Below are 27,828 nucleotides of genomic sequence, written 5' to 3'. Positions count from 1 at the left end.
CAGTCCCAGTCAGTTTCCAGTGCAGATACTGACCGGAAACTGACTGGAACTGACTGCATTGGTGTGAACTAGAGCCATTGGAATACATGGAAAATACTGTGCATGCATTTTTGGTGCAGAAAAAAAACGCACGGAACTGCATCTGGTGTGAACTTGCCCTCAGGATTTCCATTATTTTGCACAGGTGATTTGATCAGTTTCACTGCCTTAGTAATTACCACAGCCATTTCATCTGAGGGAAATCCTGAAAACATGACCCGTTGGTGCGCCTTGAGGACTGAAATTGAGAAACACAGCTCTAGTTAGAATTGTTAAGAAACAGAAACGTGGGAATGTGTTAGAAGTGCTGATTTTTCATGGTATTAGGTATGGGAAATGCTAGAATGTCCAATATCCGTCCAACTCGTTTTGGGTATGAGTTATCTTGTTCTAAGACCCGTTCACACTGGGGCCCCCCAGCGTTAGGGGTAAAGCGTCCACAGACACGAGTGCCGGACATGGCCCTGCCCCCGGCGCCTGCGTCATTTGATTTGATTGACAGCAGCGGGAGCCAATGACTGTGCTGCTATCAATTTATCCAATCAAGAGCTGGGAATCCGTGGAGAGAGGGACGCTGCGTCTCCGCCAAGGAGATGAAGGGGCTCAGGTAAGTAAAACGAGGGGGGTTCAGGGGCCGGTGACTGCTAGGTGTTTTTTCACCTTAATGCATAGGATGCATTAAGGTGAAAAAACACGGGGGTTTACAACCCCTTTAACCATTTCAGCCCCGGACCATTTGGCTGGCCAAAGACCAGAGCACTTTTTGCGATTCGGCACTGAGTCGTTTTAACTGACAATTGAGCAGTCGTGCGACATGGCTCCCAAACAAAATTGACATCCTTTTTTCCCCACAAATAGAGCTTTCTTTTGGTGGTATTTGATCACCTCTGCGGTTTTTATTTTTTGCCCTATAAACAAAAAAATAGCGACAATTTTGAAAAAAAAGCAATATTTTTTACATTTTGCTGATAAATATCCCCAAAAAATATATAAAAAAACATTTTTTTCCCTCAGTTTAGGCTGATACGTATTCTTCTACATATTTTTGGTAAAAAATAATTGCAATAAGCGTTTATTGATTTTTTTTTTACTAGTAATGGCGCGATCAGCGATTTTTATCTTGACTGCGACATTATGGCAGACAGACCGGATACTTTTGGCGCTATTTTGGGACCATTCATATTTATACAGCGATCAGTGCGATTAAAAATGCACTAATTACTGTGTAAATGTGACTGACAGTGAAGGGGTTAACCAGGAGGGGGCACTGCGGGGGTTAAGTGTGTCCTAGGGATGTGTTCTAACTGTGGGGGGGCTGGGCTATGTGTGACACAACACTGATTAACGCTCCCGATTACAGGGAGCTGTGATCAGTGTCCTGTCACTAGGCAGAACGGGGAAATGCTTGTTTACATCAGCATTTCCCCATTCTTCCTCTCCGTGAGACGATCGCGGGTATCCCTGCGGACATCGAATCTGCGGGACCCACGGTCGGACTCACGGAGCTCGCGGCGGGCGCGTGCCTGCTATCCGGACCTCACAAGATCAAGTACAATAGCGTGATTTTGCGCAGTAGAGCCAACCTGCCGCAGTAAAACTGCGGAGGCTGGTCCGCAAGCGGTTAAGGACTGCTAAGCTGGAATGTATTACATTTTTGTGTTTAGCTATGCTTACATGGTGTTTTTATGCAAGGAGCCTAGCTTTAAGACATTTAAACAATGAAGTTATGGCAATGACCTAAAATGCTACATATGTTGTGATTTAATAAGTCTGTTTAATCTTTTTGTCGTAAAGTTCAATTCATTAAGCAATAGCAATCAATATAATGATAATTATTTTCATCAATAGGAGCTGAAAATAAGGATCACTTGTGTGAAAATAATTATTCCTATTGTATGCATTATAACTTAGTGAATCGAGCCTTGTAATGAAGATCAGATCTCAGTTCAGGAGTCATTCATGCAGACATTCAGATAATTGCAGAGATCACAAACCTTTTCTTGCAAATGTATAAAGGTTTGTGACAAACACAGCAATGTAACCTTTATGCAGGCTTTCAAATGACTCCTATAAAAAATAAAGTTGAAAACATTGTAGCTTGAAGAACAGCTCTGTTTTTGACATTGATCATCTATTAGTTTAATGCTGCATACATTTGTGCACAACATTGATCCATTACAATGGAAAATGTTTTGCTAATAGCAATGATTTATTTCAATACTAATTAGTATTCTGCATTTAGAATTCTTGGTCTATCAACCGGCTTCATTCCAGGCCGACAGATAGTGGATAATGTCAGATTAGTCACTAATATTATCCAAGATGCCAACTTAACCTCCCAACAACTATGCCTACTCAGCTTAGACATCCATAAAGCGTTCGATAGCGTTAGCTGGTCATATCTAAACCACTTACTTCCTAAATATGGAATCTCAGATAAATTCCTACAGGGTTTTAACGCTCTTTATCATAACCCCCAAACTAGAATTAAAATCCCTGGACACAACTCGGACTTTTTCTCTCTTACTAGAGGCACCAGACAGGGCTGCCCGCTGTCACCATTACTATTTGCTTTAGCAATTGAACCCTTAGCTCAAAAGATTAGGAATAGTATTGACATAAAAGGATATACAAAAGGGGACAAAGAATTTAAACTCAGCCTATATGCTGATGATGCTCTCCTTTTCATCACAAACCCCCTCACTTCTATCCCATCCCTTTTAAGTACACTGAAATCTTTTCAAAATATTTCAGGCCTCAAAATTAACACTAATAAATGTTCTGCTATTCCAATTAATTACCCTCATAACACCCAATCCTTACTATCACAAAATTTCCCATTTATATGGTGTCCTAAATCATTCAAATACTTAGGCGTTACAATAACCTCCACACACACTCTTTTATATAAATCCAATTATATCCCTTTATTCTCACATATCATATCTCTTTTAAAGTCATGGTCCTCATTTCATATCTCCTTCTTAGGTAGAATATGTGCTATTAAAATGACAATCCTCCCAAAACTATTATACTTTTTTCGCGCCCTACCTATTAATGTTCCTAAATCCAAATTGACCTCTCTTCAGAGAGAAATAAACAAATTTATATGGGCCGAGAGAAAACCAAGATGCAGCTACGCCCTCATGCACAGGCCACAATCTTCAGGCGGCCTAGGCCTCCCAAATATATGGCTCTACTATTTGGCTTCAAGACTCACACAACTCACCCAGTGGTACACTCCCTCAATTAACTCCCCATGGAAAATGTTTGAATCCATCTCAATTCTCCCACTCCATCTGCAGGGTATCCTTTGGTCCAACACTACCACTTACAACAAACTTATGAAACACAACATCATTATAGCTCAATTTTACCAATTATGGTCTAAATATAAAGACATATACAAACTCTCATCAGACATTCCCCCCCTAGCTTCCTTCATAGGAGACCATAGATTTGAATATGCCTATAACAACGTACAAGATTTTTCCATTTGGATTGACAAAAACCTGACTACCTTGAGATCCCTTCAACAAAAATGGGAATTTATCCCATTTTCAGATCTACAAGCCACATATAATTTAGATACAAATGAACTCCAACGTTACCATCAAATTAGAACCTTCTACGCTAAATATTTTGCACTTAATACTCATCCGTCATACACTACATTTGAACATATATGTATTTTATCCTCTAGAGACAGAGGCCTCATATCTAGGATGTATAGTTATATCAATGGTGTTGGTGTTCCCGATAAATCTACACAGATGCTCCAATGGGAGGCAGATGTGAATGTCTCGCTTACTATTGAGGAATGGAGCTCAATGTCAGAAAACCTCCGTAAAAGTAACAAAGCTATCTCCTTCAGAGAGACCCCCATTAAAATTTTCTCTAGATGGTACCTCACCCCTTCAAAGCTCCATACCTTCTACCCTTCCATCTCTCCTAATTGTTTCAGAGGATGTCCGGAATCTGGCTCCCTCTTACACATTTTTTGGAGCTGCAAACATATTAACCACATATGGCTTAAGGCAATCAATTTAATAGAACAACTTTCTAATCAAAAGATTACTCCCTCTCCTCAGATTTGCTTGCTATACGCTGGTATTCCTGACGTTCCTCTCCCATGTATGAGACTATTCCACTCCCTATGTAGTTCAATCCACTGGATGACAGCATTTAACTGGAAATCCTCAAATCTGTCATGGCAACAAGTAATTAATAGAATGGAGCTCCTCAAACTCTCTGAGTGGATTTATCATACCCTTAATGACACTATTCATATTCACCAGAAGAAATGGGCCTATTGGAAACCAACCTAAATTGGTTAATATACTAGTACCATAACTACCTATTTCTTATTGCTAACATAATGTTTTGCCTTATAATATAAGCATATAAAAATATCTCTATCACTATCACAGCTTTTGTAACTCAAAGTTATATAACTTATGTTTTGTATTTTCTATATCCCTTTTACTTCTGTACCAACATAATACAATAATGTTAACTATACCGTATGTATATTACCTAAGCTTCCAAATAAAAACTTTTGTAAACAAAAAAAGAATTCTTGGTCTATCAGAACTAAATAACAGATCTATATAACAATGGCCCTGAATCTTGATATGAGAAATACAAAGGAAACCCCAGGCAGAAGCTCACTTTTCATGAATGTTTTATAAATGACTTAGTTATAGTATTATATTCATTGCTTACAAAGATGCCCTTAGCTTCCCTTATTTGAAGATAAGACAAGGTGGTATCTCAAAGGCATTAGAACTAAAGAATTACAGTCAAAGGGCTTTTTAAATTAGTCAAAAGACATTTTTTACTTACATTGTGCTTTGTGAGATTTGAAATATTAGTTGATATAGATTGTAGCCACTCAATGCACTCATCAGCAGATAAACATTGAATTATTCCACTGCAAACACCATCTACCGCAGTGATCTGAAATGCATTCTGCCTGTAAATACAGAAATTATTTAAACACATCAACTGAGACTAGAAAACAGTTACGATAACACAAATAAATACCCAAATGATGGAAAAAAGATCAAGGTTACAACACCATGCATATTTAGAGTAAAAAAAAAAAAAAATACAAAAATCATAATTCTTCTGTATTTATTCCATTTATATAATTGCAGCGGTACCACCATAGGGGCTGCTGAAAACCGTGGCCCACCTGCCACCCTGCCCAGTCCGGCATCCACTTCCCAGTCACCTTGGAGACAATGAACAGTAGAGATATTTTGTTTTGTTATTTTATTGAGGGAGTTGAACTTGGATAGGGATAGGAGTTTATGGGATGCCCAGTATAATGAACGATTGGTTGATTGTATTTCAATCAGTTGGGACGACTATATACACTTTACAACTCCAGTCTTCTCCAGCACAACACTTGCTTGCAGACCGTTTCTCTCACTCCTTCTCTCTCTTACACAACACTTCACTTCCAGGTATAGCTAGCACATGTTTAGGCCCGACACAGAAATTGCCATTTGTAGGCAAGGACCGCGGGTCCCTTTTTATGTAGCAAAATAGAATAGAAAGTCTTTTAGTGCTAGCTGACCTATGGTGGACTACTGCTCCCAACAATCTCTCTCCAGGCCCTGCCAGCCCTCCTGGCTGTAGCTGCTCGACTCCATTGCTCGTGACATCACAGTCCTTACTGCTGGCTCTGCACCCATCCCAGACTGCACTCTCCCAGTCTTCTCCGGCATGCCTCCCCAGTCCTCCAAACTGTGCCTGTCACTCACTGACCCTCTTGGCTGCACATACATTGGTGGTTCCCTCCTGAAGACTTGCTGGGCAGTACTAGCTCCTGCTGTCCTCTTTGACTCCTCTTTGTGCCTCCGGTCCAGATCCTTTATGTATTCTTGAAGGGATCCTTCCTGCACCTGAGTCCCAGGCCCAAGGTCACCCTCCCTCCAGACTGGGGGGCGCCCTCAAAGGCCCCAAGAGCCTAGCACTCCATCCTTAGTTCTTCCACCTGACAACACCTCCCCAGCTGGGCTGACTCTAGGTATTTAAGGAGACCTTCCCCCTCCCAATCCAAGTTGTGGATTGGTCAGCGCTTATTAGAACACCCCAGGCAGCTCCTCCTTTCTTCCCCTCCTCTCTTCTAGAATCCTCTGGAAGCCAGATTGAGGTAACCGAGAAATGATGCTGTCTGTGAGTCACCAGCCTACTCGGAGCCACTCCCAGCCCACACAGATCAAAGCAAACAAATGCCTAAATTTACTTGCACTCACAAAAAAACCCTAACTCTAGCACCTAAGTAGAGGGTGCTACATAGTATAAACAATTTTTCCTCCTTTACTTTAAAGAGGATACAAACATTTACATTATTGCCCTGGACACATGCATTCTGGGGTTAATTCAGGTTTTTCCGAAGGATAGTGGAATCTGCAGAACCATAAGGAAACTTGGGGTAAAAACCCACTCAAAAATGTGGGATTTTATCAAACTGCATACATGACTAATTTCAGGATGGAATGACATCCTGAAATAGATCACAGCAAAGCAAGCATAACAACCAGTGTGACTAAATGTCCATCTCCATCCTATTCCAGTCGTATGGCTAGCCTTTGTAGCACACTAGCAATATCAGATGTCATAGCTATACAACACATACCAAGGCCATGTTGGAGAGGCTGAATGAGACAGGTCAGTCAACTCATCATCAGTACATCTTTATTAGACAAATGGAAAATAAGGCAATCTGTCGCCCTACACTGCTAGCTGTTCAGTTGAACATACAGATTAATAATGAGAGAACTATAAGTACATGGTACACTATTCCACCAACCAAGGGCACAAGCTACTGTACTATCCTGGTATTCCTGCTGCCCTAGGCCGTGGTTTGTGCTGCCTGTACAGAAATCTGGCCCACACTGTGTGAAACCCTCGGTAACAGCAAGGAAGTTAACATAGTCGTTCTGACTCTGCCTTCATCTGCTTGTCCACTACCACTGTGCCTTTTGTTTTCTCAGTCTGCCTGTCAGCAGCAGAGACTCATAAAGCAGTGGGTGGAAAGTGTCAGAATGCATGTGACTGGTACTGAAAGTGGTCTTCTACTAAGAGTCCTAAACTTCTTAACCTTAAAACATGCCATCATTGTTAACTTCTTGTTTACTGTTTATGTTGACAGAACCATTTTGCAACTTTATATTACGTTGTAACGTTTTACTGTGATTCTGAAAACTGAATAAAAATGATTGAAAAAGAAAACACAACTAAGAGTAGTGCAGTCAGCTCCAGATACAGGCAATACCAGGTGACCCTAAAGGGGGGGTCTTCAAAAAGGGGCCCCTTTGAAGATGTCATTTATGATGAAACATGTAGGGCGTGGCTACGCACTGTACGCCATCACGCCGTCCACCCCATGTTTGCACGGGTGTTCGCTTTTTATGCCGGTTTTTTATATTTGTTTTAATTACTGTATGGCGGAGTTGTTTTTTCCTGCCTGTGTCCAGAAATAAATTTTAAATCCTACTACACCATCGGAGCCTTTGTTTTTTGCTTCTTTTGGCACATATGGCCCCCCCGGGCCCAGCGGGTGTCCCCCTCCAGATAGACGTGCTGGAATCATCCCCTATTGGAACGCTGTTCACATCAGCTGATCCGGACGCCATCATCCAGCTGTCCCTGCAGAGGGCTGTATCTGCACGCTTACATGACCTTGCTATCAGGGAGGTCTACCATTCCTGGTAAGGGTCCATCTGTAGTATTCCCCCGGAGTCACTGTTTGTCTGGATATCCCTTCACACCACCTTCCCTTCCTTCTCCTACACTGGTGGTTTTCAAAGAACTGTGGATATGTGATTCTTCTTAATGGGACTGATGCATCTTCATTGAATTTTTTATGAATGAACTTGACTTTTTATCTGCTTTTACCACTTAGGACATTTTGATCCCTTTATGTTTATTCACATGTTTTATTTATTGTGCACTTAATTTATTATTTAAGCTCACCTATTTTCAAGCACTTTTTGATTGTGTTATGTGATTCACCAATTACGCACAGTATACATGCACTCATTTACGCAAATAGTACTTGAATTTAGATCAGTGATCATTTGATTGCAAGCGCACTTAATTTATTTTACTTTGGTTTATTACACAGATATCAGTGGGTTTTTTTGTTGCAGCTGCAGTTTAGTTTTTTCAGTTTATTGCTTTTTAGCACCGGTTTTCCTTTTTACATACACTTATATACAAATTGCGATAAATAATTATACTTTGAGTCTTAGTTATAAAGCATAGTGGAGTGACCTTAATGTGGCTATACCACTGCTTTCCGCTTCAAACATGCCCCTTAGTAAATGCAAATCAGTAAATAAGTACAGAAATATATCTGACCAGACTGGGATAAACATTATACAAGAGTTTTTTATATTACTAGTCTTTTCTCATGATAAGATGTCAATAATAAAACAATTCCACTGCTTAAACTATACATTTACCCTAGGTTCACATATCTGCGTTTTGTGCAGCCCGCCTTTGCATGGACACAACAGCCCATTGAACTGAATAGACTGCTGTGCCTGCGTTTCCACAAAAAAAAGTGCATGAACCTTTCAAAAACATGGCTGCAGGGAAATCGCATGGTCTTTTTGACTATGATTTCCCTGCAGTTCCTGCACCCACGGAGATCAGAGAACTAGCGGGAATCAGCAGTGTTTGATCGCTCAGTTCTCAGGGTAGAGTCGGTGGGGGACAGCTGGAGCTGGTTTCAGTGCTGCAGCCATCTAGGTGAGTATGAATTTTTTTTTTTGCTATTCTCATAATTCTCTTTTAAACAAATAGTAATAGTGACTTCTAAATAATCGTAAAGTCTATTAAAGTGGACTCTCTTTCTTTCTCTCTTTTCAATTCTCCATCTGGTGCTTCTCTCAGAGCAAAAAATTCCTCCACTAAGTCGCACGCATTCTGGGGTTAAAGCTTTACTTTTCTCACCCCATCATAAATAGAAGACTTTCCTAGTACAGAAAATTATTTTATTAAGAAAGTAAAAACAACATAAAATTATTCACATGATAAAGCACATTACCAAGCCCTGATAGATCACTGAAAACTCTTCCTCTGACTTGACATGCATACTGATGTAAACCGTGTTGAACGTTAAGACATTGCTCCCTCACTGCACACTCAACATGGTTCTCCCAATAGGACTTTCTCAAGAGTTCAGTCAATAATTGCATTCTTTTATGCTTGCATCTTGCATATTTTTACACATTAATCAACAAGCTATATCAATTTTATTATTTTCCAACACATGAAAAATATATAGTATTCCTATTAAAACATCCTAACAGCTGCCACTGCACACATCTGAGAGAAAATGGGTTGAGATGCTCAGCAAAGTATGAAGTACAAATAGTCCAAAAGATAAAGCAGCACTCACGGGGCTTGAAAGGCTTGAAAGGTGAGCACACTGTGATGAAGTTTTATTTTGAGGTTTCGATGAGCTACAAGCTTACAAGCTCGTCTTTATATACTGTATGTGTGTATATTATATATATATCCATTTTAAAAATCTTTTTTGGTTGTCTTATGTTATTAAAGTTATAACAATGAAACAATGAAGAGTACTACAAAAACAATGCCACACTATCACACTATGAAGACTGTAACACATGAAATAAAAGACTTTATTGTAACTTTATTGTAAACTGCTGCCATATAGAATGAAAAGTAAATTTAAACTTCCTCCTTTAATTACTTGTTTTGCAGAAGGAACATCTTCTGCATGCACACAATTTTACACCACTCTTTTCATTCCTCTTCCCGGATTTAATTTAATACAGGGGTGGGGGGGGGGGGGTGCTTTTCTACTGAAAGCCTTTGGTTTATGAGCTAATAGTGGATACAGTAATTTATCCATCTTGATGATATACCAATAGTTTTTTATACTATATTCAAATTGTCTAATAGGAATTGAAATCAGTTACAAATATACAGTTGCTCACCTGCTCACTATTATAATCTACTCCAGTCTTTTCTTGCAGCAACTTTCTATTTCTGATATTTCATGAACCTTTAAAGAATTCATATTGTCTCCTTTTTTTCACCAATTCTTCCCATTGCAGTGTATTTTTTTTTTTTAATAGACCTTTATTGAACCATGGTTTCTTCTTAGTCTGAAAAACTGACCCCTAGGTACGTTATTTATCCATTTGATGTGGAGGCAGCTAGAGACAGAGAACTATGAAACCCTATCAGTCTCTTTAAAGAATGTCTTGTCAATGTTTCTATTTCCACTCTAAAGATTGTTAGATCTAAAAAATTGAATCTGTTCACATGATAGAAAAACCTAGTAAGCTAAATTTCATATAATTTTTAAAAATGTGCATAAATGATTATGTATCCCCTTTCCATATGATGAATATATCATTAACAAATCTTTTGTATATTTTTAGTTCTGGTCATCTTTTTTAGAATATATCATTTTAGGTAGGTTAATTGGATCCTGTCTAAATCGTCCCTAGTATGTATGAATGTGTGTTAGGGACCGTAGATTGTAAGCTCCTTGAGGGTAGGAACTGATGTGAATGTACAATGTATATGTAAAGCGCTGCGTAAATTGACGGCGCTATATAAGTACCTGAAATAAATAAATAAAAATTTCTCTCCAATCAGTTCATACCAAAATTTGCTAGACTAGGAAAAAATGTTCTCTTATTACAAAAGAAGTTATGCTTTAATGCACATTCCAGGCATTCCATTTCAAACCTTTCCTATTTTCTAGGGATTTGGGATCTTTCTTTCAATAAAATTTTATGGCCTCGATAGCCCCTCTAGATTGTATAGAGTGATGTGACATCTGTCCTAGAGAGTATGAAATCTTATACATTTTAAATAAAATTAATTAGCCATGGATTTTGTGTGTCCATATAGAAATATTAATAACAATGACACAGAATCAAGACATTTTATATAAACATAAATAAAAGAAACAAAAGCAGAGAATACTGCAAAGCATAAAATACTGTATATCTATTTTTGGTTCATAAAGATGTAATGATCCAAGAAAATCCACATGTAAACTCGATGCATTTGGAATAATCTTCTTCAAGAGTACATGTGAATGGAATCAATACGATGGAACCTAGCTCACTTATTCTTAAAAACACACCAACACATAACATCAGCTAGAGTCACCGTCAAGTGGAATATTTCCACCCCATAGGGGACAGACAGCCATGGAAAAGCAAAGTCCACTTTTTCAACACTTGTGCAGTTTTTAAAAGGCTCAAAAAACAGTATGCAGACACTTGTTGGTAAATCCAAGGCCCTGTTAAACACAGTCTATAGATAAATCTTTACAAAAGCAACTCTATATGTATACAAACACATCCTGTGACCCCAAAATAACAAAAGAAGCCTCTGCCTAATCCACAACATTTGGATAGAAACAATAGATGGATCATAAAGCCATGTCAAATGCAATGTCAGGTCCAGTGTTATCTCAGTCAGCATGACTCTATGTCGGTCTCTCCCCCTATGGGGTGAAGATATTCCACATGATGGCAACTCTAGCTGATATTATCTGTTGCCGTGTTTTTAAGAATAGGCGATTTGAAATCCATCATATGGATTCCATTCACTTTAAAGTACATTCAGAAGTACAAAGGGTTTAATGAAAAATTATTTACTAAAACAAAATCATAATTCCAGGCTCTGGTATACAGATATCAGAACATTACATAAAGGGCTTTAATTTATGCTCTAGCAAGTAATTGATTAACCCCTACTGATCACCATCTAAGCAAAGCTCAGGAACATTCCCAATTAATAATTCAGGTTACATGAAACAGATAAAAAGGTAAATTTACCATACAACCAGCACAGCACATGGTGGCAGCTTTGTACCCATTAATGTAATTACATAGGTGCCCCCTGGTGGCCTCTCTGCTGTACTGCAGTTAATTACTGTATTTATTGGCGTATAACACTCACTTTTTCACCATGAAAATCAGGTGCAAATAGTGCGTGCGTGTTATACGCCAATACTTTAGTTTTAGCTGCCTTGGAGGGGACAGGGAGGGGGGGCAGGACGAGCACCGTCAGATTACATAAAGTGAGAATCTCCTGTTTACTTGGCAGCCTCTGTAATAGGAACTCCCGTCTCCTGGGCCGCTATTGGACCATTGTTCTGTCTATCATAGGAGATTCTCACTGTATGTAATCTGTCAGCGCTCGTCCCGCTCCCCTCCCTGTCCCCTCTAGGCTGCAGATGGGCATCGATCAGGCTGCACTGATGGCAATGATGAGGCTGCTGCATTGATGGCAATGGTGAGGCTGCATTGATGTGTACTGATGAGGCTGCATTGATGGCACTTGTGAGGCTGCAGATGGGCATTGATCAGGCTGCATTGATGGCAATGGTGAGGTTGCAGATGGGCACTGACCCTTATTTTGCTTCAAAGTTCCTTATTTATAATTGAAGTTTTTTTCCTGAAACTTCCCTCTTAAAATGAATGTGCGTGTTATACGCCTGTGCGTGTTATACGCCGATAAATACGGTACCTTTTTTTTTTTACATTATTTCTTGTAGCAAATGTATTCTTTTTTGAGTCTGCTAGGCTTTGCTACAGGAGGTAAACAGAAATGTACAGCTGGCCATATGATGGCTTTATGAATGTCATTTGAATGTACTTCAAAAAACGTTTGCGTTTAACATTCAAATGAAGTGAATGGGTTTTCTGAATGAAAACCACAATCACTATTAGATGCATGTTTGTTCAACATAAATTTTACATCCTGCTCATTCAAATGTTCTCCTCACTGTGACAAAATTGAATGTCAGTTTGACCCCACTATCTTAAGAAAATTCAATGAATTTTCTTAAAAAATTAAATGTTACCAGTGTATGGACAACTTAACTTATGAGACCCAGACATATTGGATGTGTACAGTGGGTATAGAAAAGAATCACTCCTTTTTAAAACAATCACATTTTGTTGCTTTGCAGCCTGAAATAGGAGAGTTTCTTTTTGTTTACAAACGTTTTTATTGATACATTTCAGAAAATACAAGAGAAAAAGCACAGAGAAATTATCTATGTCATCCAAAACGGCAGATTAAACATGAATAAAAAAAGTTTTTCTCTTTAAAAAACATAGTACAAAGGAAAGCAGATAAAATAAACCAAAATAATAATAAGCAAAAAGAGCTGGCTAATGGGATCACATTTTTGCTTTTACACACAGCATTCTATATAAAAGGTAGAAACATATAGGAATCCATTGATAATCTAATAGGCAGACAAACCTTTCCATTTGCTGTCAAAGATATGCATAGTGTCCATAATTGTATGTTGTGCCCTTTCCATCAGTTTTATGGACTCCATGCGTACCTGAGACCATGGTACCGAGGGAGACCGCCAGTTATGGGCGATAGCCAATTAAATGGCACTAAATAATGTGTGCCAATTTTTGGCAAGGAGGTGGAACCTCAGGAAAATCAGCATAGAGGAGACAAATCTTGTAAGTCAAAGTTATTTGCTTGCCAGTTATCTGGCATATCTTGTTAGTAGCTTGTTGCCACAGTGACTGAAGAGCTCTACAGCTCCAAAAGGTATGAAGGAGTGTACCCCTATCTGGACAGCCCTGGAAGCAAGTTTCAGGTACAAGTGGGTAAAATTTATGCAGCTTGACGGGGGTATAGTACCAACGTGTGTGGAGCTTCACCACCGTCTCCTTAATAGCTATGGAACATGTACATTTATGCATATTCAAAACCGTGCATATTCAAAACCATGTCTAACCATTCTTCCACAGTAAAATACTGGCCTGCCTCCTCTTCCCAACCTAACATACCAGGAGACTTGGCTAGGGTTCCATACTCATTTAGATATTTATATATAGAGATAGTACCTCTATCGCTGGATTTATTTCTGCATAAGCTCTCAAATAGGGAGTCAGCCTTTCCTTCTTTCAATGAGAGGATAGATGATAAAAAGTGTCTGATCTGTAAATATTTATACAATTCAGATCGAGGGAGGGCATAGCTCTGTTGGAGGTAAGCGAATGAACAAAAGAAGGATTCCCTAGTCAGAGACTCCAAGGTCACCAAGTCCATATCAATCCATCTAGAGAACTCAGGTTCCCCAGCATATGCTGGTGGGAAGGTAGGTTCCCCCAGATACGAGGCTAAGCGAGGAGACCTGGGAAGTAGATTATACCTCTCTTTATATTGTGACCAAATATGTAAGGATTGACTCATTATTCCATTAAGCAAAGCAACATCCTTCGGGCGTATAGAGCGCAACCAGAGGAGACCGGGGAGGTAATAGGGAGCCACTGAAATACGCTCAAATTGGAGCCATGGGATATGAGTTGGTGGAGTATGCCATTGTGCCAACTGAATCAAATGCGCTGCCAAAAAGAGTTCCACAGATCAGGGCAACCCAGGCCTCCTCTAGCTCTCTTTGGGAGGCAGTAAAGGGCTTGATAGCCATTAACAAACTCCCCTTCAAACCCAAACCTTGACAAAATATTGTCTAAATAGGGCCAAAGGACACTATCAAAAGCTTTATTAATGTCAAGACTCAGAAGGAGGACTATGTGAAAACAAATCAGCATCTTGAATAACATTAGAGGCCAGGCGTATGTTATCTGTAATTTGTCTAGTGGGTATGAATTTGGTTTGATCTGTAGAAACCAACGATGTGATAATGGATGCCATGCGGTCCGCAAGGAGTCGGACAAAAAATTTTAGGTTGTTATTTATTATCGAGATAGGGCGTTAGTTCTGAGGGAGGCTATGGTCTTTAAAAGGAAGGAATCTCCTTTTAAAACACAATTAAATAATTTGGCTAATTTAGGAACTAGAGACCCTGAGAGCTTTTTATAGTAAGAAATAGAAAATCCATCTGGGCCTGGGGCCTTAGAGGATTTTAAAGACGAGATAATAGAGGCAATTTCATCTTCCTTGCAAAGGGCTGTCAGAATCTTTACTTGATCTTCTGTGAGTTTAGGTAGAGGTATGGTATTAAGCCAAGCCTGGAAAGCGAGGCAAGACCGGGTTTGGGGCACAGAAAGAAGGTTTTGGTAGTATGAGGAAAATTTCTAGGACTTCCTCATTTCCTCATTTATTTTCTAGCAAACATGGTGGAGGCCGAATTACTGTGTAGAAGAAAATGGGCCTTAGACCATTTCAGAGATTTTTCTGTTTGTTCTGAGAGTAAGGTATCTAAAGCAACCCTCTTCCAACTTATTTGAGTCAATAGATCTGTAGATGGTGTTTGAGCATAATGATGGTACAGTTTTTCTAATTCTAGGGTAAGGGAATGTATCTCTTTAAGTTTTTGTCTTTTCCTAGTGGTAGCTATTTCTATTAGGTGACCTCTCATGTGGGCTACCCATAGGGGTCACAGGTGAAATCTCATCCACATCATTTAGAGTGAAATATTCTGTTAGATTATTCAGAAATCTGGGTAACTAGTGATAAGTCAGTAAGGAGTCATTAAGATACCAGGTCGCAGATGTAGGGGAGAAACCAATATGTGAAATGCCAGGAAACTATTTGGTGGTCAGACCAGGGGCAGACATGAATATTAGCCGAAGATGAGTTTGCCAATAGGACCGAGATTCAGTATATGTAGTCCAGCCTAGAGTAGAGTAGAGTAGAGGATGGGAATAAAAGGTATAATCATGTGCCCCTACATTATGGGCTCTCCAGGTATCGATTAATTGATGAGATCTAAGTAAATATTGGAAGGACTTTGGGAAGGCATTAGCCGAAGTTACTGTTCGGTTAATGTCTAGCCTTGAGTGAGCTACTAAGTTAAAATCACCCCCTATCACAAGGTGTGGAGAATGAAATCTATCTAACACCCTAAAGAGAGAGTTAAAGAAATTGGTGTGGGATTCATTTGGGGCGTACACAGAGGCCATTTTACCCTGGAGAGAAACTTTAGCAATTATAAACCTGCTGTCAGGATCTTTATATACATTTTGTACATCTAACATAATTGTTTTTTTTTTTTTAATAAATATAGCTACACCTCTGGACTTGAATTCAAACGTGGTAAAATATTATTGTTTAAATGATCCATCAAAATAGGTTGGGTGGTTATGTGAGGAGAAACGCCTCTCCTGTGGTATGAGAATATCTGCCCCTAAGAGCTTTTACGATCTAAAGGCTTTTCTCCTTTTATGTGGGGAATTAAATCCCTTGAGGTTGTGGGAGATTATATGAAGGCCCATGTGAATTTAGGGGGAGACAGCAAATTAAACCTAGAGAATACAAGTCTAGAAGCACATTCATGTAACACAATAACAACCTTTATCCAACCAGATAGAAATATTGCCAGGTGTAAGAGAGTTGTGTGTTGCCATTTGTTAGGTAGCCAGTTGAAAATTGTCCAGGGGCCAAAAGGTCTGTAGCCCGCAAAAAAAAAAATAAAAAGAAAGAAAGGAGGAAAAAGCAAAACAAACCAATATACTAATCAAAACGGATCATACAAACAACTGTTTTATGTTTGATTATTATGAGGGCGTCAGGAGGAAAAAGAACCTCTCTGACCTGAAGAAATGTGGTAACCTGGACCTTACAGTCCAAAACTCTAATAAACTCAAATAGTCAGTCAAAATAGTCATGAGACTGAAAAACAATAAAAGTTACTGTAAGTTTCAATGCCTGGTGAAGAATAAACAATCCAGACACAGTGTGTCAGAACACCAGGTATGTGTGAATGTAGAGTGGGGGGACATCCAAACAGGCGCTACAAGACTTCAGCTTACTTCCGGAGAAGAACTGGTATCAAATAACCTTGCCGGCAGTGGATAACCCATAAAAAACAGGAGAATGATAGTTTATCACAGTACTTGTGAAAGAGAGCTTAAAATACTTCTCAATGTTGACCATGATGGTCTCTTCTAGGAGAGGGAATTACCCAGATTGGAGTCGTACATGAAGGGGAAGGCATCCGTGGTAGTGCAGCAGCATCAAGAAGGCCCAACTTCACCAAGAGCTCCTTACCCTCTGGTACTGTAGTGACCATGTAAGTGGTGCCATTGTGGGGAACTTGCAGCATGAATGGAAACCCCCAACGATAATGGATCCTAGCTGCCTGCAACACTGTAGTGACTTCCTTCATTTTCCTGCGCTTGTCCAGGGTTGTGGCAGAGATGTCTGGATATATTTAGATAGGAACCCCATCCAGTTGAATGTTTGGGGTGTTACAGGAGGACCTCAGGATCTCCTCTTTAATCAATAAATCTTTCAGATACAGCACAATGGCCCTGGGTGGTTTTTCAGGTGGCGGTTTGGGACGGAGAGCTCTATGTATCATGCTGCATGTCAGGGAGTAGAGAGCGAAACAACTTCTGTACAGATGGGAGCAGGTCGGTGACTGTCTCAGGGATACCTCTCATCCTAAGATTGTTGCGCCTGTTCCTGTTATCTAGGTCTTTTAGATGGGATTGAAGTTGTATAACAGTGTCTGACAGTGTCTCGTGCTCTTTCCTGAGGTATGTGTATGCCAGACTAAGCTCATCATGCTTGGTTTCTAGTAAGTCAGTTCTATTACCCAGGGCCACAATCTCTAGGGAAAGTGTGTTGGTAGATTTAGCAGTTCAGACTGGAATTTCTGAGCTTCTCACACATTGCTGACCGGCTGTCAAGATCTGCTTTAGTGAGTTGCAGAAAATACTCACTGTTTCCCGCGGAGTATGCAGATGAAGTCCCTCCAGCCTGGGTATAAGACAGTGCCTGTTTCAGCCGGGCGCCATCTTGGGACATCTGGTTTTGTTCTCTCATCCGGAGCAAATATGTCGTCAGGGATCTTTGGGCCGATTTTCTGCGGTGATTCTTAGGCGACACCATGCGCTGGATGTTTTGTCAAAAGAGGGGAAAATTTTGTGCGGTGTCAAAAGAAGGGAAAATTTCTGCTAAGTGGCCCTGAGGAACCGGCAGAAGTCTCCGCTGCCCAGGAAACTCCGATCACAAGCTGCTGGCCAGCTTCGCACCATGCATGTGCCCCCCGAAAAACACAGTTTTTCTTACTCAGTGCAGCTTATAACATCCAAGTGAAAGATAGAACACCAACATGTCAGAAAAAAATTAAAGAATTCAAAAACTGAATCACTGAGTTGGAAAAAGGATAACCCTCCTTTTATACCCACTGTATATATACAGTATATGCCATATATTTGTTTTGTTTTTTGTTTTTTTTTTTGAGGAGAAGGTAAGAATCTTTCCGATTTTTTTGCTATGTTGGCCTTATTAATTATATTTCCTCTAACTTTATTCTATCCATGTGACAATGTTGCAATCTGGACAGCAAGTAAGGAAAATATACCAACAGGAACAAATGTAGTAGTAGTACAAAGCTGTTGAGGGTTTATCCCATTACAAAAAAAGTTGTTTTTTTTCTGTCTGTGTAATAAATGTCTACTAAGTTTCAAAGTTTATCCATTATTAATAAAAGAAAGCTGTGTTTGGAGATACACTTTAAGGTTTTGGTATGCTTAAGTCAATATATTTGAAATAACCTGAGCACTGAGTCATATTGCAGAATCGGACTTAAGCTATAAATGTGTTGTGTGCATTGTCTGGGTGTCCAGGCCCTTTCATTTTTAAGAAAACCCCAGGAGAAGGTGTGCAAATAGTGTGTGCAAACACACTAGCAAAGAGTATAATTTAATTCATATTTTCTTTTTTAATGTTCAAGCCTCTCTACCCTGCTTTTGTTCTTATACAGCAATCTTCAGGATGGTGGATTGACATTATGGGGTTGATTTACTAAAACTGGAAAGTGCAAAATCAGATGCAGTTTTTTTCGTCAAAGTCTAAATAAACAAACTGAAGTTAGTAGCCGATTGGCTTCCATCCACAACTGCACCAGATTTTGGACTCCCCAGTTTTAGTCAATCAACCCCAATGGATCGCTCCTATTCTTCCATGTCCACAGGGACAGGTGGTCCTTCTCCCTGAACTAGGCAGCACTTATGCAATAAGACCAAAGAACCGCTCAGTCCAGGAGTGCTGAGAGCCCAGGTTGTGTGTTGATTTACCACCCTGTGTGAGGCTGCCACACAATTACAACAAAATACTTTGTACAACTTTGTAACAATATCTGCCCATTTATTGCCACTTTAATAGATTTTATTCATGATCAATGGCCACCATGTGGCTTTTCTCTATATTTTTCTTTGGTATAAAAGTTTTTCTTTGCACAATTCATTCCATTATCTGAAAAGTACATTATGGCCAGCATTTTAAATCCTTCACACATGCATCTCCAATATAATTATAGTACAATCAAATACAAGTCATTATACTGTGCCATACAATGATATGAGGAAAATGCCAATGATTGCTTTTGTTGTTGAATACTTGGAGCACAATAAAGGCAAATCCACTTTGCACTACAAGTGCACTGCAAGTGCACTTGAAAGTGCACTTGGAGGTGCAGTCGCTGTAGATCTGAGGGGAAAATCTGAAATGAGGGGAAGCTCTGCTGATTTGATCATCCAATCATGTGCAAGCTAAAATGCTGTCTTTTTTGTTTTCCTTGCATGTCCCCCTTGGATCTACAGCGACTGCACTCCCAAGTGCACTTTCGGTGCACTTGTAGTGCAAAGTGGATTTGCCTTTAGTAAATAACCCCCAAAGTGTCCTAATGATCAGTGCATGTTGTACTTTTGGACTCTTATGGAGCTGTCGTGTTTGTAGAAAAGCATTGGTTTATAATCTAAACAAGCAGGGATGCACTCACAGAATGCAATGCCTAAGGTCACTTTAAATGAGGGCACCTAATGAGCTGTTAAAGTTTAAAAAGAATATTACAGCAGTGGTACGTGCTTCTACACACTGTTTAACAATCCTGGAGGGAAGATTTGAAAGATGAAACAATATAATAGGCACTTGTCCTATTCTGCTATGCATTTGATATAGCTAACGATATCCTAACGATATCCCTCATCTGCAAGGGGTTCACAAGCGGAAGAGTAACAAATAAATCATTAGAATTGGCTGTCTGTGTGTCTGTCTGTCTATCTATCTACAGCTATCTATTGCCTGCTTACTGTATGTTTTAGTTGATGTCAATGTGATAGATAGATAGATAGATAGATAGATAGATAGATAGATAGATAGATAGATAGATAGATAGATAGATAGATAGATAGATAGATAGATAGATAGATAGATAGATAGATAGATACTCTGCCACTCTAACTTGTAAAGGTACAGTAGGTAGAGTTATGTTTATGGTAGAAGTTGAATAGTGTTTTATATGACTGCTAAAAGAATATCACTGATGTTAATCAGGTAATGTTTCTGCTGAAGCCAACATAATACTCATGCTGGTTTATTGCCTAACAATATGCTAATTTGGTTTTAATGACTCCTCTATATTTATGCTAGATAGCTGTGTGGCCTGCTTGGTTATTAATGTCTGTAGTATTCTAAGTCATTTATCCAGGTGTTCCTGTTTTAAACTTTTCACCAAGGGAGTCTATGCTAATACACAACATATGGCTATTTGTAACCTTGCTTTATTGTCAAATGTGGTATATTCTGCTTGTCTATAAAACATAACTTATTTCAACGTTTAGTATATACATACTGTAAATCATTTAGGAAATTCACAGTTCTAAACAAATCGCAGGCGATCGGTGGAGCGGAGTGTCAGTCTGACACACCAAAACACCGATCTTGGTAAAGAGCCTCCGGTGGAGGCTCTTTACCACGTGATCAGCCGTGTCCAATCATGACTGATCACGATGTCAATAGGAAAAGCCATTGATCGGCTTTTCCTCACTCGCGTCTGACAGACGAGAGTAGAGGAGAGCCGATCGGCGGCTCTCCTGACAGGGGGGTCTGCGCTGATTGTTTATCAGCGCAGCCCCCCCTCAGATGACCACACTGGATCACCAGGGATCACCACTAGAACCGCCAGGGAGAGGGGCAACATGTGGATGGCCAGGTATGTACCCCATAGCCATCCACATATGCCCAATGTGCCCAGTCAGTGCCCAATCTGTGCCAATCAGTGCCCACAAATGGGCACTGATTGGCACCAGTATATTGCAGTGATGCCCAGCAATGCCACTCTTAGGGGTATCAGTGCCACCAATCAGTGTCATCAGTGCCACCCATCAGCGTTCATAGGTGCCACCTGTCAGTGTCCATCCATGCCCATCAGTGCCCACCTATCAGTGCCCATCTGTGCCACCTATCAGTGCCACCCATAAGTATCCATCAGTGCCACCCATAAGTACCCATCAATGCCACCTACGAGTGCCCATCAGTGCCACCTATGAGTGCCCATCGGTGCCACCTATGAGTGCCCATCAGTGCTGCATACCAGTGCCACCTATCAGTGCCCAGTGCTACCTATCAGTGCCGCCTATCAGTGCCCATCATCAGTGCCCATCAGAGCCACCTCATTGGTGCCACCTCATCAGTGCCCATCAGTGCCGCTGTATCAGTGCCCATCAGTGCAGCCGTATCAGTGCCCATCATTGAAGAAGAAAACGTACTTATTTACAACATTTTTAGCAGAAACAAAGAAAAACTTGTTTTTTTTCAAAATTTTCGGTCTTTTTTTATTTGTTGCATAAAAAATAAAAAACGCAGAGGTGATCAAATACCACCAAAAGAAAGCTCTATTTGTGGTAACAAAACGATAAAAAAATAGTTTGAATATAGTGTAGCATGACCGCGCAATTGTCATTCAAAATTCGACAGCGCTGAAAGCTGAAAATTGGTCTGGGCGGGAAGGTGTCTAAGTGCCTGGTACTGAAGTGGTTAATGTTTTGGCTTTGGTTTTCCCTATGCGCTGGTATACAATATCAAGTAAGGGTAAAGTATGTGGCTCTCATTGGGTTAAAATTACATTTTTATTGTTCTGGATACATTTTATTTAAAAGACAGATTTACCTTTAACAAAACAAATGCAAAGCCTGGCCTTCCTGAAATGATCTACAAAAAAGCCCCCACACCATACAGGGGCAGACCCAGAGTCTAATCTCGGGAGCCGCACTGCCAACATTTTTGCGGGCAATTTGTCTGGGCAATGGCTGGGATTGGTGCTTCAATCATAACAACACCAAGGTTAACATGGTGTCAGGATGATTGAAGCACATTATTTCTATTATTACATTGTAATATAAAATTAAATAGTTAAACTCATCATAATGCAGAATCAGTGGGAGCCCTAAGTGTGTCACTTGCTAAGTTGCCTGTCCCCAGATGCAGATGTCTCTGTTGTTCCAGAGTGAGGGTGGGCAGTGAGAGATGATGCCAAGTGAAAGGAGGACAGAGTGGGAGCAGCCAGGTGGAGGGGAGGACAGATTGGGAGCAGCCAGGTGGAAGGGAGGACAGAGTGGGAGCAGTCAGGTGGAAGGGAGGAGCCAGGTGGAGGGGAGGAGAGGGTGGAAGCATGCTAGGTGGAGGGGAGGACAGGGTGGATACAGCCAGGTTGGAGGGGAGGACAGGGTGGATGCAGCCAAGTGGAGGGGAGGACAGGGTGGGAGCAGCCAGGTGGAAGGGAGGACAGGGTGGGAGCAGCCAGGTGGAGGGGAGGAGAGGGATGGAAGCATGCCGGGTGGAGGGGAGGACAGGGTGGATACAGCCAGGTGGAGGGGAGGACAGGGTGGGAGCAGCCAGGTGGAGGGGAGGACAGGGTGGAAGCAAACAGGTGGAGGAGAGGACAGAGTGGGAGCAGCCACATGGAGGAGAGGACAGGGTGGGCGCAGCCAGGTGGAGGTGAGGACAGGGTGGGAGCAGCCAGGTGAAAGGTAGGACAGGGTGGGAGCAGCCAGGTGGAGGGGAGGACAGGGTGGATGCAGCCAGGTGGAGGGGAGGACAGGGTGGATGCAGCCAGGTGGAGGGGAGGACAAGGTGGATGCAGCCAGGTGGAGGGGAGGACAGGGTGGATGCAGCCAGGTGAAGGGGAGGACAAGGTAGATGCAGCCAGGTGGAGGGGAGGACAGAGTGGGAGCAGCCAAGTGGAAGGGAGGACAGGGTGGATAAAGCCAGGTGGAGGGGAGGACAGGGTGGATGCAGCCAGGTGGAGGGGAGGACAGAGTGGGAGCAGCCACGTGGAGGGGAGGACAGGGTGGATAAAGCCAGGTGGAGGGGAGGACAGGGTGGGAGCAACCAGGTGGAGGGGAGGACAGAGTGGGAGAAGCCACGTGGAGGGGAGGACAGGGTGGATGCAGCCAGGTGGAGGGAAGGACAGGGTGGATTCAGCTAGGCAGAGGGGAGGACAGGGTGGGAGCAGCCAAGTGGAGGGGGGACAGGGTGGGAGCAGCCAAGTGGAGGGGAGGACAGGGTGGGAGCAGCCAGGTGGAGGTGAGGACAGGGTGGGAGCAGCCAGGTGAAAGGTAGGACAGGGTGGGAGCAGCCAGGTGGAGGGCAGGACAGGGTGGAAGCAGCCAGGTGGAGGGCAGGACAGGGTGGAAGCAGCCTGGTGGAGGGGAGGACAAAGTGGATGCAGCCAGGTGGAGGGGAGGACAGGGTGGATGCAGCCAGGTGGAGGGGAGGACAAGGTGTATGCAGCCAGGTGGAGGGGAGGACAGGGTGGGAGCAGCCAAGTGGAAGGGAGGACAGGGTGAATAAAGCCAGGGGGAGGGAAGGACAGGGTGGATGCAGCCAGGTGGAGGGGAGGACAGGGTGGGAGCAACCAGGTGGAGGGGAGGACAGAGTGGGAGAAGCCACGTGGAGGGGAGGACAGGGTGAATGCAGCCAGGTGGAGGGGAGGACAGGGTGGGAGCAGCCAAGTGGAGGGGAGGACAGGGTGGATAAAGCCAGGTGGAGGGAGGACAGGATGGATGCAGCCAGGTGGAGGGGAGGACAGGGTGGATGCAGCCAGGTGGAGGGGAGGACAGGATGGGAGCAGCCAAGTGGAGGGGAGGACAGGGTGGATAAAGCCAGGTGGAGGGGAGGACAGGGTGGATGCAGCCAGGTGGAGGAGAGGACAGGGTGGGAGCAGCCAGGTGGAAGGGAGCACAGGGTAGGAGCAGCCAGGTGGAGGGGGGGTAGGATGGATGCAGCCAGGTGGAGGGGAGGATAGGATGGATGCAGCCAGGTGGAGGGGAGGACAGGATGGATACAGCCAGGTGGAGGGGAGGACAGAGTGGGAGCTGCCAGTGATAAGGTCCTGTACCTCTATGGAAGCCTGCATCCCCACCGACCCTCATCCCCCCAACCTGGAGGTAAGTTCTTACCTTGGGGGATATATAGTAGAATCAGATCACTGGCACTTTCTCTCTGGCTCCCTCCACCCAACAGCTTTGTGTTCCCTCTTCTCCTCACCCCTCCTCCTGCTTGGCATGTTGCAGGCTGTAGTGCACTCTCAGGGAATCGTCCTGGACCTGCTTGTATCCGGGACTACATTTTCAATAATCCTCTTGGTGTTCGTTTCCCAGCCATTGGACCTGAATGTAGCCAATAGGAGCGGGCATTGCCAGGTGAATGAGAGCTGCTCAGCTCAAGGAGGAGAAGGAGGGGCAGAAATCCCCCGCAGCTGCGGTGCTGCCTGTGTTCCTTCACAGAGCCTGTCAGTTTCGGTGCCCCTGCCCTGTGTCCTGATGGGGGGTCAGCATCAACACAGCCTGCTCACTATTTTCTCAGGGGGGGGCAATTGACCCATTGCCCCCCTGCTTGATCCGCCCCTGACACCTTATGCTTTCATACCCCAGTTTTCAATCTGTGGCCAGGATACAAAAGCTGCAGGGTAACATGCAGGCATGGCTACATATTCTTGACCCAAATTATATTCACCACATACTTTCGTATGGTTGTTCTTATTAGTTTACCTATGAGTGAATTAACATTAATCTAAGGTGTTCCATTATTGCCCAGTGAGGTCATGCCAGGCTTCTGATCCATAAACTCAGAAAATAAGTGTTTATCAGAGTACCCTGGCTTCCCAGAAAGTAGGATGATTAGATAAATAAAAATTCCTGTGCTTATCCTACCACCCCTTCAGTGAAAGTGAACAAAACAATTAATGCAAAATGAATCACTATTTAGCATTAGAAAAGCTGCAACCAAAATAGTCCGAACCCAAAACTTGAAGAAACAGTAATTAGAAACAGGTGCGCAAATCTGTTCATCTGATCATGTGTCAACAAATCATATACATTGTGAACAAAGCAATATCAAACCATGATCTCAAAAAATGACATAATAAACATTATATTGTGATAAAACTAAAAGGAACACCCAGTGAATAATGAAATAATTCACTGAAATAATAATGTTCCTTTAAGTTTTATCACAATATAACATTTATTTTGTTGCATGAGATGTGATTTATTGACATATGATAACAGATTAGCGCACCTGTTTTCTAAGTATGGTGATTACACTATAAAAAGAACCTGAAGAGCAAAAGCCTGGACATACCTGCTATGTGTTGACAGTGCTATTTTAGACATGTATGTAACACTTTATGCCTGCCAAGTAATTTGGTCAACTACCATTCATATAAAAATATTAGTCCTCTCTTAAAAATGTCTCCAACTTTAATTTTGTATTTATTACACAGACATGTAATGATTTGTCATTTCATTATTAATGATGTGTAGGGATACGTTCCCTAACAGACTTGCTGTGTTTGTGTGTGTGTTTTTGCAAAGTCTTTTGCAGAACATTGTGCCCAAGGACCATTTGTACTACATCATCTACCAGACTCTGTAAGGAAAGTTTCAAAGGTCTGTTGCAGAAGCGTGACCAGAGAGCTCTACCTGCATTGGCAGCATGCAAACCCCTGGTAAGTTTGTCATTAATGGTCTGGACCAGGCTTGAAAAAAAAAAACAGAGAGGTGCTGTTTCTGGAAAGGGTCCCTTCTCTGTGAGAGGGCCTGGGGTCTGTAGGCAGTGAGCTTACTGGGAGATCCCAGGACCAAAGTACTGGCCTAGAAGATAAAGCCCTCTGTAAAGGCTATGTGTCTGGAGGCTATGTGCCTAATATAGCCCTATGCAAGAGTCAAAGAGCTGGAACAGGGTTACAGCAGAGCCTTCTATTTTGTGATTGCATTTCTCTAATAGAAACTGAAGCTCCTGCATGCTGAGACACATCCAGCATCTACTAGCCAGAGAATTTATAAGAGACCTGGAAGAATTTAAGTACTTCGCCTTCATCTGTATTCTACCTTCAACAAAGTTACAGTGGGGATGGAAAGTATTCAGACCCCCTTAAATTTTTCACTCTTTGTTATATTGCAGCCATTTGCTAAAATCATTTAAATTAATTTTTTTTCCTCATTAATGTACACACAGCACCACATATTGACAGAAAAACACATAATTGTTGACATTTTTGCAGATTTATTAAAAAATAAAAACTGAAATGTCACATGATCCTAAGTATTCAGACCCTTTGCTGTGACACTCATATATTTAACTGTCTGCTGTCCATTTCTTCTGATCATCCTTCATTTGAGTCCAGCTGTGTTTGATTATACTGATTGGACTTGATTAGGAAAGCCACCCACCTGTCTATATAAGACCTTACAGCTCACAGTGCATGTCAGAGCAAATGAGAATCATGAGGTCAAAGGAACTGCCTTAAGAGCTCAGAGACAAAATTGTGGCAAGGCACAGATCTGGCCAAGGTTACAAAAAAACTTCTGCTGCACTTAAGGTTCCTAAGAGCACAGTGGCCTCCATAATCCTTAAATGGAAGATGTTTGGGATGACCAGAACCCTTCCTAGAGCTGGCCGTCCGGCCAAACTGAGCTATTGGGGGAGAAGAGCCTTGATGAGAGAGTTAAAGATGATGTCAGAGAGCTCACCTTGCTGGTCACGGTGCTGGCTGCCCTGGTGCGCGCTGGTGTGCGCGTTCCTGTGCGTGCTGCTGGGCATGTCCCTGCAGGCGCTGGTCTGTGTACTGGCGTGCGGGCGCGTGTGTGTGCATGCGCACCTGTGAGCCAACCGGCCTATTTAGGTTTGCCATGCACTCTGCTCTGTGCTGCCTGATCAACAGGTTCTGGTTCCTTAGTTCCCACTACCTGTTCCTGCGTTCCTGTGTTCCAGATCTCCTGATGACCCGGCTTGCCTCTGACACCCCGCTGATTGCTGCCTGTACCTGACCTTGGATTGTTTGACCATTCTTCTGCCTGCTCCCTTGTACCATGCTGCCCGTCTGTTGCCGAACTCTGCCTGTGTCCTGACCTGCCTGCTTGCTCCTGCTCAGCACCTGTTTGCCTGTGTTCCAGCTCTCCATCTGCTGCTTGAAGACCCTCTTCCACCCAGCACCTGGATCCCTCATCAGGCTCTCTTACAATTCCTTACTCCCGTGCCTCCTGTCCATTCTGCCAGGGGCCGCGAGTAGGATACGTACGGGAGACCACCCTCCCAAGCAGACTCACCGGTCTGGTAAGTAAAGTCTGACAGAAGAACCCAAAGATCACTGTGGCTGAGCTCCAGAGATGCAGTCGGGAGATAGGAGAAAGTTGTAGAAAGTCAACCATCACTGCAGCCCTCCACCAGTCGGGGCTTTATGGCAGAGTGGCCCGACGGAAGCCTCTCCTCAGTGCACGACACATGAAAGCCTGCATGGAGTTTGCTAAAAAACACCTGAAGGACTCCAAGGTGGTGAGAAATAAAATTCTTTGATGAGACCAAGATAGAACTTTTTGGCCCTAATTCTAAGCGGTATGTATGGAGAAAACCAGACACTGTCCATCACCTGTCCAATACAGTCCCAACAGTGAAGCATGGTGGTGGCAGCATTATGCTGTGGGGGTGTTTTTCAGCTGCAGGGACAGGATGACTGGTTGCAATTGATGGAAATATGTGGCCAAG

General features: G+C 42.3%; 1 protein-coding gene across 2 annotated transcripts in view; it reads right to left on the bottom strand.

Annotated features, from left to right (window-relative positions):
- SNTG1 (syntrophin gamma 1) overlaps positions 1-27,828 on the bottom strand; it is a 1,290,858-nt gene that overhangs the window by 147,606 nt on the left and 1,115,424 nt on the right. For both annotated transcript variants that reach the window (XM_073631576.1, XM_073631575.1), the window contains one exon: positions 4,885-5,014. In XM_073631576.1, coding sequence (XP_073487677.1) covers positions 4,885-5,014 — 130 coding nt within the window. The remainder of the gene's footprint in view (positions 1-4,884; positions 5,015-27,828) is intronic.

Source organism: Aquarana catesbeiana, linkage group LG05, assembly GCF_042186555.1.
Source record: "Aquarana catesbeiana isolate 2022-GZ linkage group LG05, ASM4218655v1, whole genome shotgun sequence".
Classification (NCBI taxonomy): Eukaryota; Metazoa; Chordata; class Amphibia; order Anura; family Ranidae; genus Aquarana; species Aquarana catesbeiana.
Note: the sequence above shows the minus strand (reverse complement) of the source record. Positions and strands in the feature narration are given on the sequence as shown.